Below are 25,247 nucleotides of genomic sequence, written 5' to 3'. Positions count from 1 at the left end.
GAGTGCTGCACAGCCCTCCATGTGCTCGCCAGAGGTAGCCTGACTATCATTAGGCACCGAGATTAAATCCTCAGACCCCTTGTGAGACTATATGCTGGTGCGGTTGGCCCTGGGTTCCTCTTAATGCAGGACAATGCCAGACCTCATGTGGCTGGAGTGTGTAAGCAGTTCCTGCAAGATGAAGTCATTAAAGCTATGGACTGGCCCTCCCATTCCCCCAGACCTGAATACAATTAAACACATTGCACCACAGACTTTCCAGGAGTTGGCGAATGCTTTAGTCCAGCTCTGGGTTGAGATCCCTCAGGAGACCATCTGCCACTTAATCAGGAGGCTTTGTAGGGAGTTCATACAGGCACGTGGAGGGCACACACAGTACTGAGCATTATTTATTTGTCTTGAGGCATTTCCACTGAAGTTGGATCAGGGTGTAACTTCATTTTCCACTTTGATTTTGAGCATCATTCCAACTCCAGACCTCCGTGGGATATTAGTTGTGATTTACGTTGATAATTTTTAGGTTCTTATTGTTCTCAACACATTCCACTATGTAATAAATAAATATTTACACTGGAATATTTCATTCAGTGATATCTAGGATGTGGGATTTTAGTGTTCCCTTTATTTTTTTTGAGCAGTGTAGATTTGCTGGAGTGTTTGGGATCATTGTCATGCTGCATGACCCAATAGGTACCAAGTCTTAGCTTTTGAATGTATCAACATTATTTGGTTTGTAGAAGAGTTCATGTTCAATGATTCCATGATTGCAAGGCGTATAGGTCCTATGTTTGCAAAAAAAACAACAAATCATTACCCCTCCAACTGTGTGTGTGACAGTTGGTATGAAGTGTTTATGCTGATATGCAGGGTTTGGATTTTGCTAAGCATCCAAATGTGGTGTAGAGAATTATGCCCTAACATCTCCACTTTAGTTTCTTCTTGCAAAATTACATTATTTCTGAGGTCTTGTGGGTTGTTAAAATACAACTTTACAAACTTTAGCTATACTGCCATGTTCTTTTTTAGAAATGAAAGGTATTCCCTTCCAAACAAGCTGTATTTGTTTAGTTTTATCTAATTGTACTATCATGAACTTGAACATTTAGTATGCTGAGCCCTTTCGTGTCTGAGGTATAGCTACTGGGATTTTTTTGCAATTTTTGTTAGCATTGCACAGTTTGACTTTGGGGTGAATGTCACTCTTCAGAAGAGTGTCAACTGCATTAAATGATTTCCACTAGTAATTAATCTAACTCACTGCAGAATGATATACTCCAAATTGTTTAGAATAACCTTATAAACCTTCTCAGATTAATGAGCAGCAACAATTGCCTCTTTAAAGGGAATCTGTCATTACGATCAACTCATCTAAGCCATATATATGGGCAAGTAGGTCATAGGAAGCTGAATAAAATAATACCTTGATATTTGTGATCCGATGTCTTATTCCTGAAAAATCCTCTTTTTTCTTATCTGTAAATGAGATGGCCCGGACACTGATCTATATGAGAATCTGCCTCTAGAGTTTATTTAAAATGAGACTTGTTACATGTACAGTGGGGGAAATAAGTGTTTAATTTTAAGGGTAGATTAATGTTAACATTGAGAGATAGAATCTCAAAAATAAAATCCAGAAAATCACATTGTATAAATTAGAGAAATTTATTTGCATTTTGTAGTGAGAAATAAGAATTTGTTCCTGTACCAACGATTAAGAGATCTGGCTCCTACAGACCTGTCAGATGCTCCTAATCAACTTATTACCTGCAATAAAGACAGCTGTCTTACTTAGGATCTGGTGATGGGAATCGGTCACAGGAGCGCTGAAAGGAAACTCTGACACAGGATAGAGTTTCGTCCGTCGAAGCGCGCTGTGGCTAAACTCTATCCTGTGTCAGAGTTTCCTTTCAGCGCTCCTGTGACCGATTCCCATCACCAGATCCTGCTTCCTTCCTCCCTTGGAGTTGTTCGGATGGAGCTGCGGCAGTACTCGACACATTTTTCATCCTTTCATCCTGACTTTGAGCTGTCTTACATAGTCACCTTTATAAAAGACTCCTGTCCACAAACTCAATTAATCAGTCAGACTTTGACCTCTACAACATGGGCAAGACCAAAAAGCTTTCTAAGGATGTCAGGGACAAGATCATTGACTAGCACAAAGCTGGAATGTGCTACAAAACCATAAGACCCCAGAACATAATAAAAGTACTATATAGAAAATATTGAGAGCTCACCTCAGTGCTCACCTCTTTGGCCCCTTCACTCCCCTTCTTCCCGTGTTCTTCAAATCTTCTTATCACTGCCACAAGCGCTGAAATCCCAAGTTTCTTCACGCACACTGTGACCTTACATACATGTGCAGAGCTTTCATGGGTCTCATCGGAGCTGGAAGTCTCAGCCTAGTGTGAAGAGGCCTAGGATTTCAGGACTGGCAATGACAGTATGTAGATGCAATGTGGACCAGACAGGGAGACAGTGAGGAGTGGAGGTCCTGGAGAGGTGACAAGTAAGATGAGTATAATCACTTAATTTATTTTAACCTTCAGATAGTCCTTTATGGTTCAGAGTAGGGTTGAGCGAAACGGATCGTTCATTTTCATAAGTCGCCGACTTTTGGCAAAGTCGGCGTCTCATGAAACCCGACCCGATCCCTGTGTGGGGTCGGCCATGCGGTACGCGACTTTCACGCCAAAGTCGCGTTTCAATGATGCTAAAAGCGCCATTTCTCAGCCAATGAAGGTGGACGTAGAGTGTGGGCATCGTGATGACATAGATCTCAGTCCCCACCATCTTAGAGAAGGGCATTGCAGTGATTGGCTTGCTTTCTGCGGCGTCACAGGGGCTATAAAGGGGCGTTCCCGCCGACCGCCATCTTACTGCTGCTGATCTGGGCGTAGGGAGAGGTGCCGCTTCATCAGAAGCAGGGATAGTGTTTTGCAGGGTGCATTCACCCCCAAACCGCTTGTGCTGTAGCGATTTCCACTGTCCAACACCACCTTTTGTTTGCAGGGACAGTGGAAGCTGCATTTTTTTTCCTCAGCGCTGTAGCTCATTGGGCTGCCCTAGAAGGTTCCCTGATAGCTGCTTTGCTGTGTGTGTACGCCGCTGTGCAAACCAACTGCTTTTTTCAAAGCACAAATCCTGTTGTTCCTTCCTTTCTGCACAGCTATCTTGTTTGTTTGTCCACACTTTTGTGTGCAGCAGTCCTTTTTATAGCTGCCTGCCATACTTTTCTGAGATTACTGCAGGGAGATAAAGATTGGCAAGTCTGCCTCTGTGCCAGTGCTGTGTGTGGCATCTGTCTCTCATAGTGTGCCACAGAAAACCTAGTGTGTAATACTGGGCCTTTTTTTTTTTTTTAATTCTCCCTGAAAAAAAAAAAAAAATAGTGGGAGATAAAGATAGGCAAGTCTGCCTCTGTGCCATTGCTGTGTGTGGCATCTGTCTCTCATTGTGTGCCACCGAAAACCAGTGTGTAATACTGGGCTTTTTTTTTTTTTTGTATATTCTCCCTGTAAAAAAATAAATAAATAGTGGGAGATAAAGATTGGCAAGTCTGCCTCTGTGCCATTGCTGTGTGTGGCATCTGTCTCTCATTGTGTGCCACCGAAAACCAGTGTGTAATACTGGCCCATTTTTTTTTTTTTGTAAATTCTCCCTGTAAAAAAAAAATAAATAGTGGGAGATAAAGATTGGCAAGTCTGCCTCTGTGCCATTGCTGTGTGTGGCATCTGTCTCTCATTGTGTGCCACCGAAAACCAGTGTGAAATACTGGGCCTTTTTTTTTTTTGGTAAATTCTCCCTGTAAAAAAAAAATAAATAGTGGGAGATAAAGATTGGAAAGTCTGCCTCTGTGCCAGTGCTGTGTGTGGCATCTGTCTCTCATTGTGTGCCACCGAAAACCAGTGTGTAATACTGGGCCATTTTTTTTTTTTTTGTAAATTCTCCCTGTAAAAAAAAAAATAAATAGTGGGAGATAAAGATTGGCAAATCTGCCTCTGTGCCAGTGCTGTGTGTGGCATCTGTCTCTCATTGTGTGCCACAGAAAACCTAGTGTGTAATACTGGGCCTTTTTTTTTTTTTTTTTAATTCTCCCTGAAAAAAAAAAAATAGTGGGAGATAAAGATTGGCAAGTCTGCCTCTGTGCCATTGCTGTGTGTGGCATCTGTCTCAAATTATTGGGGCACAGAAAACCTAGTGTGTAACATTGGGCCTGGTTTTCCTTTCAGTGTCAGCCACCTATAAAGGTGTATATAAATCCTACAGAAGTTAGAGTTCACCTTATAAGTTGTTTTACAGTAACAAATACCATTACTTTGGTTAGGTTTTGCAAACAATGAGGAAGTCTGGTGGAAGAGGTCGTGGCCGTGGGCGGTCATTGTCAGCTGGTAATGATGGTAGTGGTGGTGGAGCATCAGGTGGTCGTGGTAAAAGCAGTACAGCACCTAAGTCTCGAGTTGTTGAGCCAGGTTCATCGTCTGGCTACACAAGGCCTCGAACGCTCCCTTTTCTGGGAGTAGGAAAACCGCTTTTAAAGCCGGAGCAGCAAGAACAATTTTTGGCTTTCCTTGCTGACTCAGCCTCTAGCTCTTTTGCCTCCTCTTCTGAAAGTGCAAAATGTAAAAGCAGCGCGTCGTTAGTGGATGTTCACAGTCAGAGACAAGTCGCTTCCTTGTCTTCTTCACCCAGAACAAGAGAGAAGGATGCGTCAGGAGACACAACGGGTTACTCCATGGAGCTCTTTACACATACCGTTCCTGGGTTACAGTTAACAGGCCATGCCCATTAGAAGTTGAATCGGACATGGAGTGCACTGATGCACAGCCACAGCCAGATTACTATGCTGTTCCTTTGACTCAGACCAGAACATTGCCCTCGCAGTGTACTGAGCCAGAATCAAACCCAGCTGAGACTATGGTGCCCCGTCACGAACGCTCTACCACCGGCTTATACGGTGACACAGACGAAGCTGCACATGAGATAGAAGAGGAGGTCATAGATGACCCAGTTGTTGACCCCGATTGGCAGCCATTGGGGGAACAGGGTGCAGGCGGCAGTAGTTCTGAAGTGGAGGAGGAGGAGGAGCTGCAGCAGGCATCAACATCACAACAGGTTCCATCTGCCGGGCCCGTATCTGGCCAAAAACGCGTGGCAAAACCAAAACCAGTTGGAGGACAGCGTGGCCATCCGGTTAAAGAAGCTTAGTCTGCAATGCCTGAAAAGGTATCCGATAGTAGAAAGAGTGCAGTCTGGCATTTTTTTAAACAACATCCAAATGATCAGCGCAAAGTCATCTGTCAAAAATGTTCAACTACCTTAAGCAGAGGTCAGAATCTTAAAAGTCTAAATACAAGTTGCATGTATAGACATTTATCCACCATGCATTTGCAAGCCTGGACTAACTACCAAATGTGCCTAAAGGTTGCAGCACCCTCGGCCAATGAAGCTAGTCAGCAACGCTACATCCCTTCCCTCACTGTAAGCCCACCATTTACCGAAACACCTGCAATATCTGTGCAGCTTTTGTCTCCAGGCCAAAGCAGTCAGGGAATCACCAGGTTCGTAGTAGGAAACACTGCATGTAGGGCACCGGCAAGAATACCATCTCCAACCCTCTCTCAGTCTGCCATGTCCACCGGCACCACCGCTAGTTCCACGATCTCCAGCTCTCCAGTCCAGCTCACCCTACATGAGACTCTTGTTAGGAAAAGGAAGTACTCATCCTTGCATCCGCGTACACAGGGTTTGAAAGCCCACATTGCTAGACTAATCTCATTAGAGATGATGCCATACCGGTTAGTTGAAAGCGAAGCTTTCAAAGCGCTGATGGACTACGCTGTACCATGCTACGAGCTACCCAGTCGACACTTCTTTTCTAGAAAAGCCATCCCAGCCCTCCAACAGCATGTTAAAGACCGCATCGTCCATGCACTCAGGCAGTCTGTGACTACAAAGGTGCACCTGACAACAGATGCATGGACCAGTAGGCACGGCCAGGGATGTTACGTGTCCATCACGGCACACTGGGTGAATGTGGTGGATGCAGAATCCACAGGGGCCAGCAATATTGGGACAGTTCTGCCTAGCCCACGGTCAAGGAAAGAGTTGGCTGTAGGCGTTCGCCCCCCCTCCTCCTCTTCCTCATCCTCCTGCAGAAGCGAGAGCTCGTCCACAGACCGCAGTCGCACATCCACTCCATCCGCAGCTGCCACTGTTGCACACCAGGTGTGCCATTATGGGACAGCTAGTGGCAAGCATCAGCAGGCTGTATTGGCAATGAAGTGTTTGGGCGACAACAGACACACCGTGGAAGTTCTGTCCGAGTTCTTGCAGAAAGAAACTCAGTCATGGCTGGGCACTGTACATCTTGAGGCAGGCAAGGTAGTGAGTGATAACGGAAGGAATTTCATGGCTGCCATAGCCCTTTCCCAACTGAAACACATTCCTTGCCTGGCTCACACCTTAAACCTGGTGGTGCAGTGCTTACTGAAAAGTTATCCGGGGTTACCCGACCTGCTCCTCAAAGTGCGCAGACTTTGCTCGCATATCCGCCGTTTGCCCGTACACTCCAGCCGTATGCAGAACTATCAGCGGTCTTTGAACCTTCCCCAGCATCGCCTAATCATCGACGTTGCAACAAGGTGGAACTCCACACTCCACATGCTTCAGAGACTGTGCGAACAGAGGCGTGTTGTTATGTATTTGTGGGAGGATACACAGGCAGGCAGTTGGATGGCAGACATGGAGTTGTCAGGTGTGCAGTGGTCGAAGCTACAAGACCTGTGTCAAGTCCTTCAGTGTTTTGAGGAATGCACACGGCTGGTTAGTGCAGACAACGCCATAATAAGCATGAGCATCCCCCTAAGCGTCTGCTGATACAAAGTTTGACGCACATAAAGGAGCAGGCGTCTGCAGCCGAGGAAGAGGAAAGCCTTGATGACAGTCAGCCATTGTCTGGTCAGGGCCGTGTAGAGGACGCGGTAGTGGGTGAAGAGGAGGAGGAGGACGAGGAGGATGATGGGGATGAGTACTTTTTTAATGAGGAAGCTTCTCCTGGGCAAACAGAAATTAGTGGCGTTGCAAGGCCGGGTTCTGTTTTTTTAAGGGAGACAAGTGACGTAGATTTGCCTGTAACTGCCCCTCAAACCAGCACAAGCGCAGATTTGACAACTGGAACTTTGGCCCACATGGCGGATTATGCCTTACGTATCCTCAAAAGGGACCCACGCATTATTATAATGATGAGCGATGACGATTACTGGTTGGCCTGCATCCTTGACCCTCGCTATAAAGGCAAATTGCAAAATATTATGCCACATGAGAACCTCGAACAAATATTAGCAACCAAACAAGCTACTCTTGTAGACCGTTTGATTCAGGCATTCCCAGCACACAGCGCTGGTGATGGTTCTCACATGAGCTGCAGGGGGCTACAGGGCAGAGGTGTTAGAGGTGCACAAATCAGAAGTGGCGTTGGACAGAGGGGTTTTCTGACCAGGTTGTGGAGTGATTTTGCAATGACCGCAGACAGGACAGGTACTGCAGCATCTATTTAAAGTGACAAGAGAAAACATTTGTCCAGTATGGTTACTAACTATTTTTCATCCCTTATCGATGTTCTCCCTCAACCGTCATTCCCATTTGATTACTGGGCATCCAAATTAGACACCTGGCCTGAATTGGCAGAATATGCATTGCAGGAGCTTGCTTGCCCAGCAGCTAGTGTGCTATCAGAAAGAGTATTCAGTGCTGCTGGTTCAATATTAACCGAAAAAAGGACTCGTCTGGCTACCCAAAATGTGGATGATCTAACCTTCATTAAAATGAACCACTCCTGGATTTCAAATTATTTTGCCCCACCTTTCCCGGCTGACACCTAGCTTTCCTATAAAAAGGTCTTGCTTGTGGACTGGTCTTACTGAGTGTTCCAATCTCTTAATTTGCAGCAGCTGTTTGTGCAGCATACGACATGTTTACACCTCCCTCAATGGGAAAACTCCCCCCACGGGGCCATGGTCTCGCCACTTGGCGCAAGCACCCGTTAGAGTGCCGTTTGTCTGAAGAGGTGGGTGTGCCCGCTTTTGGTTGACAGCACTGCCACTGGGTCCCTCATAGTACAATAAAGTGTCTCTGGCGGTGGTGGCGCGCACCCATTGTCAGACACACCGTTGTAACATGAGGGGCCCTGGGACGGTACCGCCGGCCACAAGAGAGTTCACCCCCCCAGCTCAAACTGTGCTCTACCACATGCAAAATTATCTCTCACAGCTCCACCAATGTTTAGTCTATGCGCTGACATCATTCAATGCCTGGCACTGACAATACCAATTTGTTGACATCTATGATGATAGTTAAAGTAGTCTGGGTCAGTGTCCTATATTGGCACCAGTAAATACTGCCAAATTACTATGTCAGAAACTCAGCAGATGAGCCCACCCCTGTACCTAAGTATGCCAATTTTTTTGTTTTTTTTTGTTTTGCGAGACATTAACATCTATTTATTTTTTGTGAGTACTAACTGTGTCAGACACTCCTTGCAATCGTCCTCCGCTGACCACACCAATGCTGCCTGTGTACCCCTGCGAGATAACTCTAAGTGCCTTGAGCCTATTTTTAGTTATTTTAGGACTAGTAAGCCTGTCTGCGGTCCCTCCTTGCAATCCTCCTCCACTGACCACAATGCTGCCTGTGTATCCATGTAACCTATTTAAAACTGCCTTGAGCCTATTTTTAGTTATTTTAGGCCTAGTAAGCCTGTCGGCGGTCCCTCCTTGCAATCCTCCTCCACTGACCACAATGCTGCCTGTGTATCCATGTAACCTATTTAAAACTGCATTGAGCCTATTTTTATTTATTTTAGGCCTAGTAAGCCTGTCTGCGGTCCCTCCTTGCAATCCTCCTCCACTGACCACAATGCTGCCTGTGTATCCATGTAACCTATTTAAAACTGCATTGAGCTTATTTTTATTTATTTTAGGCCTAGTAAGCCTGTCTGCGGTCCCTCCTTGCAATCCTCCTCCACTGACCACAATGCTGCCTGTGTATCCATGTAACCTATTTATAACTGCATTGAGCCTATTTTTAGTTATTTTAGGCCTAGTAAGCCTGTCGGCGGTCCCTCCTTGCAATCCTCCTCCACTGACCACAATGCTGCCTGTGTATCCATGTAACCTATTTAAAACTGCCTTGAGCCTATTTTTAGTTATTTTAGGCCTAGTAAGCCTGTCGGCGGTCCCTCCTTGCAATCCTCCTCCACTGACCACAATGCTGCCTGTGTATCCATGTAACCTATTTAAAACTGCCTTGAGCCTATTTTTATTTATTTTAGGCCTAGTAAGCCTGTCTGCGGTCCCTCCTTGCAATCCTCCTCCACTGACCACAATGCTGCCTGTGTACCCCTGCGAGATAACTCTAAGTGCCTTGAGCCTATTTTTAGTTATTTTAGGCCTAGTAAGCCTGTCTGCGGTCCCTCCTTGCAATCCTCCTCCACTGACCACAATGCTGCCTGTGTATCCATGTAACCTATTTAAAACTGCCTTGAGCCTATTTTTAGTTATTTTAGGCCTAGTAAGCCTGTCTGCGGTCCCTCTTTGCAATCCTCCTCCACTGACCACAATGCTGCCTGTGTATCCATGTAACCTATTTAAAACTGCATAGAGCCTATTTTTATTTATTTTAGGCGGCCTAGTAAGCCTGTCTGCGGTCCCTCCTTGCAATCCTCCTCCACTGACCACAATGCTGCCTGTGTATCCATGTAACCTATTTAAAACTGCATTGAGCCTATTTTTAGTTATTTTAGGCCTAGTAAGCCTGTCTGCGGTCCCTCCTTGCAATCCTCCTCCCCTGACCACAATGCTGCCTGTGTATCCATGTAACCTATTTAAAACTGCATAGAGCCTATTTTTATTTATTTTAGGCTAGTAAGCCTGTCTGCGGTCCCTCCTTGCAATCCTCCTCCACTGACCACAATGCTGCCTGTGTACCCCTGCGAGATAACTCTAAGTGCCTTGAGCCTATTTTTAGTTATTTTAGGCCTAGTAAGCCTGTCTGCGGTCCCTCCTTGCAATCCTCCTCCACTGACCACAATGCTGCCTGTGTATCCATGTAACCTATTTAAAACTGCATAGAGCCTATTTTTATTTATTTTAGGCCTAGTAAGCCTGTCTGCGGTCCCTCCTTGCAATCCTCCTCCGCTGACCACACCAATGCTGCCCGTGTACCCCTGGAACCTATTTAAAAGTTCATAGAGCCTATTTATATATTTTATTTAATATTAATAAAGCCATGATGGACTACGCTGTACCACGCTACAAGCTAACCAGTCGACACTTCTTTTGCGAGAAAAGCCATCCCAACCCTCCACCAGCATGTAAAAGACCGCATTGTCCATGCACTCTGGCAATCTGTGAGTACAAAGGTGCACCTGACAACAGACGCATGGACCTGTAGGCATGGCCACGGAAGGTTACGTGTCCATTACGGCGCAATGGGTTAATGTGGTGGATGCATGGTCCACAGGGGACAGCCTACTAAGTCTGTATGCAGTCCCTAATTCAAATTGTCCTCCACTGTATAAATCTGAGCTTCAACCTTCTGGCTCTCATTAAGTGCTTTCTTTAAATAAATTGGTGGTTAGGGCCTATTAACGGTGTCTGCCGCTCCCTGGTGTTGTCCTCCACTGTATAAATCTGAGCTTCAACCTTCTGGCTCTCATTAAGTGCTTTCTTTAAATAAATTGGTGGTTAGGGCCTACTAACGGTGTCTGCCGCTCCCTGGTGTTGTCCTCCACTGTCTAAATCTGAGCTTCAACCTTCTGGCTCTCATTAAGTGCTGTTTTTTAAAAAATTGGTGGTTAGGGCCTACTAACGGTGTCTGCCGCTCCCTGGTGTTGTCCTCCACTGTCTAAATCTGAGCTTCAACCTTCTGGCTCTCATTAAGTGCTTTCTTTAAATAAATTGGTGGTTAGGGCCTACTAACAATGTCTGCCGCTCCTGGGTGTTGTCCTCCTCCTGAGTGTTCTCCTCCTCCTTGGTGTTCTCCTCCAGGTTGCCTTGTCTGAGCTTCAACCTTCTGGCTCTCATTAAGTGCTTTTTTAACAAAAAATTGGTGGTTAGGGCCTGCTAACGGTGTCTGCCGCTCCCTGGTGTTGTCCTCCACTGTCTAAATCTGAGCTTCAACCTTCTGGCTCTCATTAAGTGCTGTTTTCAAAAAATTGGTGGTTAGGGCCTACTAACGGTGTCTGCCGCTCCCTGGTGTTGTCCTCCACTGTCTAAATCTGAGCTTCAACCTTCTGGCTCTCATTAAGTGCTGTTTTTAAAAAAATTGGTGGTTAGGGCCTACTAACGGTGTCTGCCGCTCCCTGGTGTTGTCCTCCACTGTCTAAATCTGAGCTTCAACCTTCTGGCTCTCATTAAGTGCTTTCTTTAAATAAATTGGTGGTTAGGGCCTACTAACGGTGTCTGCAGCTCCCAGGTGTTGTCCTCCACTGTCTAAATCTGAGCTTCAACCTTCTGGCTCTCATTAAGTGCTGTTTTTTAAAAAATTGGTGGTTAGGGCCTACTAACGGTGTCTGCCGCTCCCTGGTGTTGTCCTCCACTGTCTAAATCTGAGCTTCAACCTTCTGGCTCTCATTAAGTGCTTTCTTTAAATAAATTGGTGGTTAGGGCCTACTAACGGTGTCTGCCGCTCTCTGGTGTTGTCCTCCACTGTCTAAATCTGAGCTTCAACCTTCTGGCTCTCATTAAGTGCTTTCTTTAAATAAATTGGTGGTTAGGGCCTACTAACGGTGTCTGCCGCTCCTGGGTGTTGTCCTCCTCCTTAGTGTTCTCCTCCTCCTTGGTGTTCTCCTCCAGGTTGCCTTGTCTGAGCTTCAACCTTCTGGCTCTCATTAAGTGCTTTTTTAACAAAAAATTGGTGGTTAGGGCCTACTAACGGTGTCTGCCGCTCCCTGGTGTTGTCCTCCACTGTCTAAATCTGAGCTTCAACCTTCTGGCTCTCATTAAGTGCTGTTTTTTAAAAAATTGGTGGTTAGGGCCTACTAACGGTGTCTGCCGCTCCCTGGTGTTGTCCTCCACTGTCTAAATCTGAGCTTCAACCTTCTGGCTCTCATTAAGTGCTTTCTTTAAATAAATTGGTGGTTAGGGCCTACTAACGGTGTCTGCCGCTCCCTGGTGTTGTCCTCCACTGTCCAAATCTGAGCTTCAACCTTCTGGCTCTCATTAAGTGCTTTCTTTAAATAAATTGGTGGTTAGGGCCTACTAACGGTGTCTGTCGCTCCTCAGTGTTGTCCTCCTCCTGAGTGTTCTCCTCCTCCTTGGTGTTCTCCTCCAGGTTGCCTTGTCTGAGCTTCAACCGTCTGGCTCTCATTAAGAGCTTTTTTAACAAAAAATTGGTGGTTAGGGCCTACTAACGGTGTCTGCCGCTCCCTGGTGTTGTCCTCCACTGTATAAAGCTGAGCTTCAGTCTTTAGGCTTTCGGCCTATAGTATCAGATATTAAACTGCATTTGGCCTTCAACTTTGGTTGGGGCCTACTAATGGTGTGTGCCGCTCCCTGGTGTTGTCCTCCACTGTATAAAGCTAAGCTTCAGTCTTTAGGCTTTCGGCCTATAGTATCAGATATTAAACTGCATTTGGCCTTCAACTTTGGTTACGGCCTACTAACGGTGTCTGCCGCTCCCTGGTGTTGTCCTCCACTGTCTAAATCTGAGCTTCAACCTTCTGCCTCTCATTAAGTGCTTTCTTTAAATAAATTGGTGGTTAGGGCCTACTAACGGTGTCTGCCGCTCCTGGGTGTTGTCCTCCTCCTGAGTGTTTTCCTCCTCCTTGGTGTTCTCCTCCAGGTTGCCTTGTCTGAGCTTCAACCTTCTGGCTCTCATTAAGTGCTTTTTTAACAAAAAATTGGTGGTTACGGCCTACTAACGGTGTCTGCCGCTCCCTGGTGTTGTCCTCCACTGTATAAAGCTGAGCTTCAGTCTTTAGGCTTTTGGCCTATAGTAGCAGATATTAAACTGCATTTGGCCTACTAGTGTGGTTGGGCCCTTAAAACAGTGTCTGCTGCTCCTGGGTTTGCTACTCCACTGAACAAAGCAATGCCACCTGTTTAGTCCTGTTACCAATTTTGAACTGCATTTAGCCTACTTTATTCTTTGGCCCTATTTCTGTGTTTCCTCCTCATCCTGCCCATTGCCCAGCCAGTGCTAGATGAGTCTGCTGGTACATTGACCTAGACCACTACATTCCCCTTGCACTCTACACAGCCAGAATCTGACCCTGCTGAAAGTAAGGTTCCCCTTCCCGCATGTTATACCACCTTACACAGGGACAAAGAGGAAGGTGCAGATGAAAGTGCAGGTTCCTTCATCAGGTGGGGGGGCATACTCGTTGGCGACGTCACTGGCACAGGGCCCCTCAGAGTACGCAAAAGTGTCGCTGCTGGTGGGAGGCGCCCCCGCCGTGCAAACACACCGCTGTACTTTGAGGGGCCCTGTGCCAGTGCCAATGCCAACGAGTGGGCCCCCCCTGCTTGCTTAGGATCACAGCACTTGCAAACTTGACATACTTACCTCTCACTGCTCCACCGCCGTGACGTAGTCCACGTTTCCTGGGCCCACTAAAACCTTGAACCAGCCCTACCCCCCACAACTTTTGCCAAATGACCCCCAATTTCCAATGCCCAACTATTATTATAAAGTTAATTAAGATTGACAAGCTTCAGAAACAAGAATGGATGTTTTTGGCATAAAAATGGGCCCTGTAGGTGTTTTCCTGGCCTCCACTCACTGCCGACTATGCTTCCCCATTGACTTGCATTGGGTTTCGTGTTTCGGTCGATCCCCGACTTTTAGCGATAATCGGCCGACTGCACTCGACTCGACTTTGGACAAAGTCGGGTTTTGCAAAACCCGACTCGATCTTAAAAAAATGAAAGTTGCTCAACCCTAGTTCAGAGAAATGATGGTCAGCTGGTGGCCATTTTGCTGAATTTGCACAAAAATATACATTTTGGTGAGTGTGTTTTTTTTGTCAAATTTGAGTAGAATTCTATCCCACTCTTCTCTAATTATACACCAAAAACAAATACCATCATAAAAAACAGTAATTTTACTAAATGAAACTTCATAAAATGTATAAAACAAACACTTGTAACGGCAGAAAAACTCACAGACAAAAAAACAGAAAGCCGGGAGTGGGTACAGATTGTTGTCAGTATTTACAAGTGAGCAGCTGTACAAGTTACAGTGCAGCAAAGCTTATAGAAAACACAATTCATTTCCCTGGCTTCAAGAAGAGGAAATTAGAGAAAACAAAAATATCATCTGTGGTATTTATAAGTCTGCTGCGAAAAATGGAATTTATAGTGCAATAGTCATCACATATTGCTCAAAATCGTTAGAGTCGTAAGAATCAATAAAAGTAACTATATAAAATATTATACGGGGAATATAAAGGGAGGGAGGGAAAGATGCAGCAGATGTTGAAGGATTGGTGCTAGGTAGAACAAAATGTAATAAAGGCTTGTGTTTAATCAGTACAGGATTAAGGAATCTTTTACTAACCACCATAAGAAAGTGGACATTTATATCTTAGCTGTCAGACCTGTAGATCGCCAGGTTTATTTGTGGTTAGCATTGACAATGGTGACTTTCTATTACATACTATTATAGTGTTGGCCACAAGTGTTTTGGTATTGGTGGTGCTTATTTTATATGACCCTGGGATTCGGTAACCTTATACGCTTGTGTATATAGATTTTTTTGTAGTATTAGGAAGTGGGCATGTTTTTTTTGATAATTAGAATTATTGGCCGTGATAATACCTCAATGGATCCTGCCATATTAGTTGATGTAACATGACTCATGTATCAAGTTGATGTATTAAGCTCATGTATTAGTTCATGTAATAGGTTAATTTAGAAACTTTAAGGGTTCTCCTGCGAATAGTTGATAACTTGCTGATCAGTGGGTATACTACCGATGGGACACTGATCAGCAGATCAGGGAAGTTTTATACCCGTTACCATGTGGTGCAGCATATCGGATGCCTGACCGCCGCTCAATTTATTCTCTATGTGGCTGCTGGAAAAGCTGGGTGCAGCACTAAGAAGACCCCTAGAGAATGAATAGAGCAGCAGGCACACATACGCACTGCCCCTCCATTCTATAACAGGGATAAACCTTCCCGATTCTGCCAATAAATGTGGTTCCCAGAGGTCAGACCCCACAGATCAACAAACTATTAACGATTTACGCAATTTTTTTGTTATATTTTCTTTAAGTGACGCTTGACTTTGTTACTTTACAGAATTATCCCTATTTGTTCCATATACTACTCAAACTGGGTTTTTTTCAGGTGTTGTATTTAAGCAATGGTTAACTATGTATATATCTACAGATATCTATGCTTGTTTTGGTTGAAAATGTTAATAAAATTGGAAAAACAAACTATTACCTATCCCGTGGATAGGTGATAACTTGCATTCACTGGACAACCCCTTTAAGAATATTACCTGAATGCAATAACAAGAGACACACACAAAGGACACTTTATGCAAAAACTACTTTTATGACTTATCTCTACACTCAAAATAGAATTGGAATTCAACTGCAATAACCTTGATGTGACTAAGCAAATAAAATGTTTTATGCTGTTCTAACATATATATAGAATATCTGGGTTTTCAAACTGTTTCTGTATATTATTTAATGCCTAATTTGCAATATTTTGTCACTATTGGGCAATGTTGCAGGCCAGAAATCCACTATAAAAACCATATGTAATTACCACAGCTAACCAGCAGATGGCAGTGGTTACATTACTTTTTCATACACGCTAGAGCGGTAATAAATTGCATATGCTAGTATATGCTGCTGTCATGCATTTCAACAATAGCTGCAATCAATACACAAAATTATGAATAATATACAAAATAAGCAATGTTTCTTTTTTTATTACAACCAGAATTCCTTATAAACAACATTTCAGAATAGTTTCCCGCAGCTCTGCACAGACTTTACTTCATAACCTTCAAGATAATGTAATTTACTTGAAATAAAGCATCCTGATATTCATATGAATGCTTGACTAATAAAAGTCTCATAGGGCATGAATTTTCCTATCCTCCCTTTTCATCATATCTAATAACGGGACCACATATATTTCCTTATGCAGCAATTTTCCAAGGAACTTCATCAGTGGCAGATAAATGTTGATGTAGCAAATGATTTGGCCTTGAAGCTTCTACGAGATTATTCCTCTGATGACACCAGGAAGGTGGAGCTGATGAAAGACAATATTAACATGACCTGGACACGAATAAACAAAAGGTGCGGCATGTCTTCTTTGTAAATCAGATGTAAAATTATTGGATTCATGTTTTGTCACTTATGATTTATCATATTCACCAGGTTAGTAACATAGCACCTGAGTATGTCTTCTGGTTAACAGAGGTAAATGATGTCTTTGGATTCTCTGTCGAGACGTCAGGTTACATCTTCAATCTCTCGCATTTTTCCAAAACACTGTGTGACTATGACTTTTACTAGTATGTTTCAAAAATTCAATTACATGTGAACTATGGAATTAAATAAAATCTTAAGAAAAATGTGGGAGTCTGGATTATAGGGATCACGAAGATTGCCAAAATGTAGCATTTTACCAGTTTTAGTTTATGTTTTATTTTACTAATTGTGGATACAGTATATCCTTTAAGGGGAATCTGTTAACAGGATTTCCACCACAAACTATTTATATGCGCATGTAGTTCTTGGAAATACAAGTCCAGCAATACCTTTACATGGCCAGTCCTCCAATACTGAGAAATCAGCCTTTGAATTGATATATAAATGAGGGTGAAGTGCTTTGGATGCACTTCTGAAGTTTCTGTCATTCTGCTTTTAATCTCCTCTCAGCATTTCCTTCTGCTTGATTGACAGCTTTTTTGTTTGAAGTCAAACTGCAGTAAGGCCACCAGTCAAGCAGGAGAAGACAATAGTGATGAGCAAACGTGTTTGAATAAGGTGTTATCCAAGCTTGCTCTTCGGGTAACCAAGTGTCTTCGGGGTGTGTTTGAGTCTCCGCGGCTGCATGTCTCGCAGTTGTTCTACAGCCACAACACATGCAGGAATTTGCTGTATGTTAGACAATCCCTGCATGTGTTGTGGATGTCAAACAAACACGAGATATGCAAGGGAGGGGACTCGACCACGTTTTTTGAGCATGCTGAAGACACTAGGTTAGCACCCGAGCATGTTCGGATAAACCTTAGTAAAGCATATTCGATCATCACTAGAAAGCAACAGTAGGGGAATAGAGCTGGACTGACAGAGGCTTGGGAAGTGCTTCCACTCATCCAAAGTACTTCAGCCTAATTTGCTGATTAATTCAAACAATGATTTTTGGGTAACTGAGGAATGGACTGGCTAGCTAAAGGTATTGCTGGATTCAATTCTGCAAGAACTACATAAACATATAGTTTCAATATGAAAACCTGCTAACAGATTCCTTTTAAAGGGGATATCTGGAACTTTAAAAAAATGTGCCTAATAGTAACAGGCAGGTAGCTGCTGCCTAGCAGCCTGTTGTGCCCGGCGTCGTTCACTGCCAGCACAGAGCAGTCACAGACTTCTGCTGACATCATGTGAACAGAGCAGCAGTTTCTTTTCCAGTTGACTTCTGATGTCATGCTGATTGACAGCTGGCTCCTCGCTGCTTAATTGGGGGAAGCCAGCTGTCAATTAGCATGACACCGGCAGTCCCACCCTGTCAACAGGAAGAGAAACGGCTGCTCTCTTAACAGGGAACAGCTGAATCTCTGGCAGGAGCGGTCAATGACCAGCGCCGGGTACTACAGGCAGGTAGTTTCTTCAGTTAGCAACTACATGCATGTTAGTGCTCAGGCACATTATTTTTAAAGTCCCTGATATCTCCTTTTTTAAATTGTCAACCTGGTCTGTTTCTTGTTGCAGCTAAAAGCTACTTGATCCTAGAAACAATCATATTCTTATCAACCTTTTCCCATTCTGCATGATAATGACCCCAGTTTATCACTTTTTTCCTTAGATGAATTGATCCCTGTCAATCAAAGAAAATAATAATGCATAGTAATATGGAAATCAGTTTCCATCTTCTACCCCGCTTATTCAGCGTAGTTGACCTATGTGACAAACATTGACAACATGGGCACTTATTACACTAATAACTACTGTAATGCAGATTTATGGTTGGATATAGGAAACATCTAGATTTACAGTACGCAAAATAGGTCTATGGATTTCCATTCTCTCCTTTATGCAGTTTACATTTAGAGAACAACACAAAATAACAGTAAAAACAGCTGCTATCACCCATGAAATGCTATTCAGACAAGACACTGTACAGAATATATTGCTATTTTGTCTGTGAATATAGATGGAATAAATATATTACACATGAAAACTTTGTCCCTGGGACTAAAGCTAAGACTATCCAGTCTCTGGTGGCAGACAGCATTAGGAGAGGACTCCTACTACAATCTGATGCCTTACAGCTCTACTGTGATCTTGTACGTAGGGGATGGCTAATCTTCCGGGACCCATACATAATATTACATGTATCAGGTTTTCTTAATATGTCATGCAGAGTACTCCAACCGTTTATATCTACAGTACATACTTTGTAATTTATACAGCTCACCCTTAAATCATTACAGATGGGCTTTATTAAACCCTTTCTTAATGGGGCAATTTTGCTTTTGCACTCAAGTTTTTTACTATTATTTTTCTAAGAGCCATAACATTTTATTTTTCCATTGACATAGTCATATGACGGCTTGTTTTTGTGGAACGCGTTGTAGGTTCACTTACCTATGGAATGCACTTTAAAATAGGAAACCAAATGCAAGCACGGTGAAATTGTGAAAAAAAATGATATTCCGCTATTGTTTTTTGAAGATTGTTTTTATAGCATTCAGTGTGTGGTAAAAAATAAAAGAATGTCTGGGGATAACTAGTTTTCAACCTGGACAGTGCTAAGATGCGAGCATCAAGGCTGAGAAGCACTGATGAGTTGCTGTGAGCGCAGCATCAGTGACTGGCAGTGACATCATCGCGGTTACCGCCGGTCACTAAAGCTGTGTTCCCAGCTGGGTCATTCATCTGTAATTTTTATAAAAAATTCTGCACTCCAGGATACTTCCTGTGTAATAGAACCGCTTAGCCATACGGCAAGACTCGGGAGGGATGGAGTCTCTCCGTGTGGCTAAGCAGTAGTGTACAGCCACATATGGGGTATTTCTACATTCAACAGAAATTGTGGGACAAATTTTAATGCCATTTTTACCCATTTCCCAGCATGAAAATTTTAAATCTGGGGCTAAAACAACATTTTGGTGGTAAAAATGCAATTATATTTTTCTTCATTGCCCAATGGTTTAAAATTCTGTGACACACCTGTGATGTCAATATGATCACTGCACATCTTGGTGAATTCATTGAGAAGTGTAGTTTGTAAAATGGAGTCTCTTAAGGGAGGTTCTGCTGCTCTGGCACCTCAGGGGCTCTGCCAATGTGACATGTCACCCTCAAACCAGTCCAGCAAAATATGAACTTCAATATGTTTCTTCTTCCCTTCTGAGTTTTGCACTGTGCCTCAAACGTAGTTTTCGACCATAAATGGGGTATTGGCCTACTCAGGAGAAATTGCACAACACATTTTGAGGTCCATTTTCTCCTGTTATCCTCGTGAAAATAAAAAAAAATTGACTAAAATTATATACTCTTTTGCTTCCTCCCCTGCCCAGGAGCTGTGATATGATCAGACCATGCCCCTCTACGGTCAGATACAGACATTGCACAGTACACAGCAGGGGCACAGTTATAAGATTGTCCCAGCACAGGAACATTTTTTTCTAAACACATTGAATTGTGGAATTTATTACTATTCTAAGATCTATAATTTAAAATGTCCTTTGTCTATGGGAAAACCTGTTTAAGTGCTGCTGTTAGCGATTGACAGCAGCATTTTAGTGGTTATACAGTAGCCATTGCTTTCATAGGTAGGTAGCACCTGTATAACACAGCTAGCACTCACTCTGCTTGGAATGGGCTCAAGTTCTTTTGCAAGCTCCATCAACACACTCCTGACATCTGCTCTACATGTTGGAGTTAAGGAGCTTGAACAGGATTAAAATATCATGGGAATGTTTTTTCCAGAACACTGCCACACCTGTCCACGGGCTGTGCCTTGTATTGCAGTTCAGCACCAATGAAGTGAAGGTAGCTGAGCTGCAACATGACACCCTACATGTGATTATGACAAGGGCACTGTGTTGGAAGTGAATGGCCACTATTTTGTAATGCTGTACAACTTCTTATTTCAACTTTCATAGTACAAAAATAATTTACCTTTAAAAGAATAAGTTCTCTGTAGTTTACCAGTTGAATTCATGTACGAATAAAATAGCCTTTCCTCAACTAGAAAAGAACGTCTTTGAGGTCACAGTCTTTTCATATAGAAATCATGCTGTGCATTTTGTACCTGGTAACATAACAAAATAGCAAAAGGCCTTCTTCTTTTGATACACACTGACATCTGATTTTTCCAAATTTTTGAAAATATTTTTTTTTTGACACATAGTTATGACTACTCCAATCGATGGCTTTATATTTTTTGTCCCATTTATTTTTAAGGCTATGTGCACACGTAGGAAATGTGGTGCAGAATTTTCTGCACTAAATCTGCATCTCCTGGCAGAATCCGCAGGTGCGTTTTTTGTGCGGTTTTTGTGCATTTTTTGCCCGTTTTAGTGCGTTTTTTGTGCAGATATTATTTCTATAATGGACGGGTGCAGAAACGCTGCAGAACTGCACAAAAGAATTGACATGGACTTCTTTGAAAGCAGCATTTCTGTGCAGATTTTTCTGCACCATGTGCACAGCTTTTTTTTCACATTGATTTACATTGTACTGTAAATCACAGTGCAGTTCTGCAGCAGAAAAATCTGCTGCAGATCTGCACCAATTCTGCACTAAATCTGCATCATGTGCACATACCCTAAATCTAGTATTTCCATAAATGTGCATAATAGGCAATGCAATATACATACACAATACACTGGGGAGCTCTATATTTTTATAACAAGCCTCAGTGTCATATTGTTAAACTCTGGCAAGTTTTCACCATATACTGCAGTAAACCAGATAAAGGGCACATTTTAGGCAGGCTATTCCCTTGCATCATTTTCTAATGAATTTCACAAAAATGTCAAAGTTAAATTGTCTCAAACTCTATGCCCTTTTGTGGATGATTCTGCACTGACATCATTAAATGAGTACTCTAGATATTAATATGGTCCAAAATTCTGAGACATATGAAAACCTCTGCACTTTCTGTACATTAGGCACAATATTTAAAATTCTGTCACACTGTAGATTTCAGCAAAGTGCAAGGAAATAAAATTCATGGCTAACAATTTCCATAAAAAAACACTTAGCAGTTTGTTGCTCTAGAAGCACATGAGCAATGTTAACATTTAATGCTTTCTTAAGTTTTTTTTCCCACATATTTCAAATAAAGAGCATCTAGGAAAGTGAATGCTGTGTTAGAAAGGAGCAACTATACTCTCATTCTGCAATGACAGAACTGTTGGTAATATACAAAATATTTACATACTGTTGGAGAAAATGCAATACAATGATCTATATAAGGGCTCATATCCATCACCGTGAAAATAAACACCCAATTTCGGTCCAGAAAAGTGAAACGAGTGTCATGCGAGTGTCATGCAAGTGCCATGCGACTTTAATGCAAGCATAATCTGATTTTGAACACTTAGCATCTGATTTACACCTGATTTACATGCAAATGAGAATGAGATTTTAACATGAGATTTTACATAGAGCAATTCTCTGTGTCATTTACACAGTTTTCAAAGGAAATATTCTTCAAGATATTATGTATATACTGTATATATATATACTAGATGGTGGCCCGATTTTAACGCATTGGGTATTCTAGAATATATATGTAGATTATTTATGAAGATTTGAGAATAATGCAATGAATATACAGGATTCGAATGACCGGGCGCGACTAATTAGTGAAGCGTGGTTTAAATCCCACCCCAGTTGGCAGCTGGACTGTGTCTGTCGCTGATTGTTTGCGGCCCGCCGGGCGCAACTAATCACTGAAGCCAGGGCGAGCTCCAGGTTTTTGAGGTTTCCGGGCGAAAGAGTCTCACAGCCCACATAGCATACAACACAGCCCACATAGTGTATAGCACAGCCACGTAGTATATAGCACAGCCACGTAGTATATAGCACAGCCACATAGTATATAGCACAGCTACATAGTATATAACACAGCCACATAGTATATAGCACAGCCACGTAGTTTATAGCACAGCAGCCACGTAGTATATAGCACAGCCCACATAGTATACACCATGTTCCAAATTATTATGCAAATGACATTTTTCTCTGATTTTCCTAAATGGTCGGTGCAAATGACAGTCAGTCTAATAAAATTCATCACCCGTTAGAGTATACATCGAATTTTATTGAAAAATCCTCCCAATGATAACAGTATAATCTCCAAAATCAATAAAAACTCAAAATGCACTGTTCCAAATTATTAGGCACAGTAGAATTCCTAAACATTTGATATGTTTTAAAGAACTGAAAATGATCATTTGTTGAATTTGCATCATTAGGAGGTCACAATCACTGCACAAAAAAAGCTATTTAACTCCAAAACATCCTATCAGGCCAAGTTACATGTTAACATAGGAACCCTTCTTTGATATCACCTTCACAATTCTTGCATCCATTGAACTTGTGAGTTTTTGGAGAGTTTCTGCTTGTATTTCTTTGCATGAAGACAGAACAGCCTCCCAGAGCTGCTGTTTTGATGTGAACTGCCTCCCACCCTCATAGATCTTTTGCTTGATGATACTCCATAGGTTCTCTATAGGGTTGAGGTCAGGGGAAGATGGTGGCCACACCATGAGTTTATCTCCTTTTGTGCCCATAGCAGCCAAAGACTCAGAGGTATTCTTTGCATCATGAGAAGGTGCATTGTCATGCATGAAGATGATTTTGCTCCTGAAGGCATGATTCTGCTTTTTATACCATGGAAGAAAGTTGTCAGTCAGAAACTCTATATACTTTGCAAAGGTCATTTTCACACCTTCAGGAACCTTAAAGGGCCCTACCAGCTGTTTCCCCATGATTGTGGCCCAAAACATGACTCCTCCACCTCCTTGCTGATGTCGCAGCCTTGTTGGGACATGGTGGCCATCCACCAACCATCCACTACTCCATCCATCTGGACCATCCAGGGTTGCTCAACACTCATCAGTAAACAAGACTGTTTGAAAATTAGTCTTCATGTATGTCTGGGCTCACTGCAACCCTTTCTGCTTGTGAACACTGCTGCCCGAACAGTAGGCTTATAAACCAAAGCAAGCCTTTGAAGGATCCTACACCTTGAGGTTCGAGGTAATCCAGAGGCATGAGCAACTTCAAATATTTGTTTGCTGGTTTGTAATGGCTTTTTAGCAGCTGCTCTCTTAATCCAATGAATTTGCCTGGCAGAAACCTTCCTCATTATGCCTTTATCAGCACGAACACGTCTGTGCTCAGATTCAGCCACAAATCTCTTAAAAGTACGATGATCATACATTTTTGAGAAATATCTAATGTTTTCATCCCTTGACCAAGGCATTGCATTATTAGATGTTTTTTGGCAGCAGAGAGATCCTTTTTCTTTCCCATGTTACTTGAAAACTGTGGCCTGCTTAATAATGTGGAACATCATTTTTAAGTAGTTTTCCTTTAATTAGAATCACCTGGAAAACTAATTATCACATGTGTTTAAGATTGATTTCAGTGATCCATTGAGCCCTGAGCCACAATACCATCCGTGAGTTTATTTGAAAAATAAAACATTTAACTCTTTATGATACTTAAATCCAATTTGCATAATAATTTGGAACATGGTTTATTGCACAGCCCATGCAGCATATAACACAGGCCATGTAGTATATAACACAGCCATGTAGTATATAGCACAGCCGAGTAGTATATTGCACAGCCACGTAGTATATAACAGAGCCACGTTGTATATAGCACAGCCCACATAGTATATAGCACAGCCCACGTAGTATATAGCACAGCCACATAGTATATAGCACAGCCCGTGTAGTATATTGCACAGCGATGTAGTATATAGCACAGCGACATAGTATATAACACAGCCCACGCAGTATATAACACAGCCCACGTAGTATATAGCAATGTGGGCACCATATCGCTGTTAGAAGAAGAATTAAAATAAAAAATAGTTATATGCTCACCTTCTGGCGGCCCCCGGATCCAGCCCAGGCCTTTAGCGATGCTCCTCACAATGGTCCGTTCCCAGTAATGCATTGTAGCAATAGCCCATGATGATGAAGCGGTCTCGCAAGACCGCTACATCATCTCTGGTCATTACCGCAATGCATTCTTGGGACCAGAGCATCGCGAGGAGTGGGAAAGGCTGGCGCGGACGGCGGAAGGTGAAAATATAATTATTTTTTTACTATTATTTTTAATATTACATGTTTTTACTATTGATGCTGCATAGGCAGCATCAATAGTAAAAAGTTGGTCATACTTACAGGGTTAATGGCAGAGTTAATGGACTGCGTTGCACCGCGTTATGCAGCGGTGTAACGCAGTCCGTTAACGCTATGTGGGTGCTGACTAGAGGGGAGTATGGAGGGGGCACTGACTGGAGTGGAGCAGGGAGGGGCGAATTCGCGGTCAGACTGTGCCTGTCACTGATTGGTCGTGCCCAGCCAGCCGCGACCAATCAGCGACGCGGGATTTCCATGACAGACACACAGACAGACAGACGGAAGTGGACCTTAGATGATTATATAGATAAATATATATATATATATGTCAGATAGATATACAGATAGACAGATAGATGCAAAACGATAGATATAAATATGTGAGTGAGATATATAATCAGTGCTTTGTGTGTGTAGATTACTGTACATTTTTTTAATAAATATATTCCTCACAGAAAAAAAATGGTGTGGGATCCTCCGACATTTTAATAAACCATCAGTTGTAAAGTGGACAGAAAAGAGCAGATATTTATATCCTGGGGAGAGGATAATACCCATGGAGCTTCCCAGGCTATTAATATGAGCTTACAGCTGTACACTTAGCCTTTCCTGGTTAGTAAAATGGGAGACCCCAAAAAATGACTTAGGGTCCCC

At 42.9% G+C, this 25,247-nt stretch overlaps 1 protein-coding gene across 7 annotated transcripts in view; it reads left to right on the top strand.

Moving 5' to 3' along the window:
• The window catches only part of DMD (dystrophin), a 3,762,639-nt gene that overhangs the window by 2,653,594 nt on the left and 1,083,798 nt on the right, over positions 1-25,247 (top strand). For all 7 annotated transcript variants that reach the window (XM_077296691.1, XM_077296689.1, XM_077296692.1 and 4 more), the window contains one exon: positions 16,172-16,326. In XM_077296691.1, coding sequence (XP_077152806.1) covers positions 16,172-16,326 — 155 coding nt within the window. The remainder of the gene's footprint in view (positions 1-16,171; positions 16,327-25,247) is intronic.

Source organism: Ranitomeya variabilis, chromosome 3 (assembly GCF_051348905.1).
Source record: "Ranitomeya variabilis isolate aRanVar5 chromosome 3, aRanVar5.hap1, whole genome shotgun sequence".
NCBI classification, from domain to species: Eukaryota; Metazoa; Chordata; class Amphibia; order Anura; family Dendrobatidae; genus Ranitomeya; species Ranitomeya variabilis.
The sequence above is the reverse complement of the archived record's forward strand: the minus strand, read 5'-3'. Positions and strand labels throughout refer to the sequence as shown.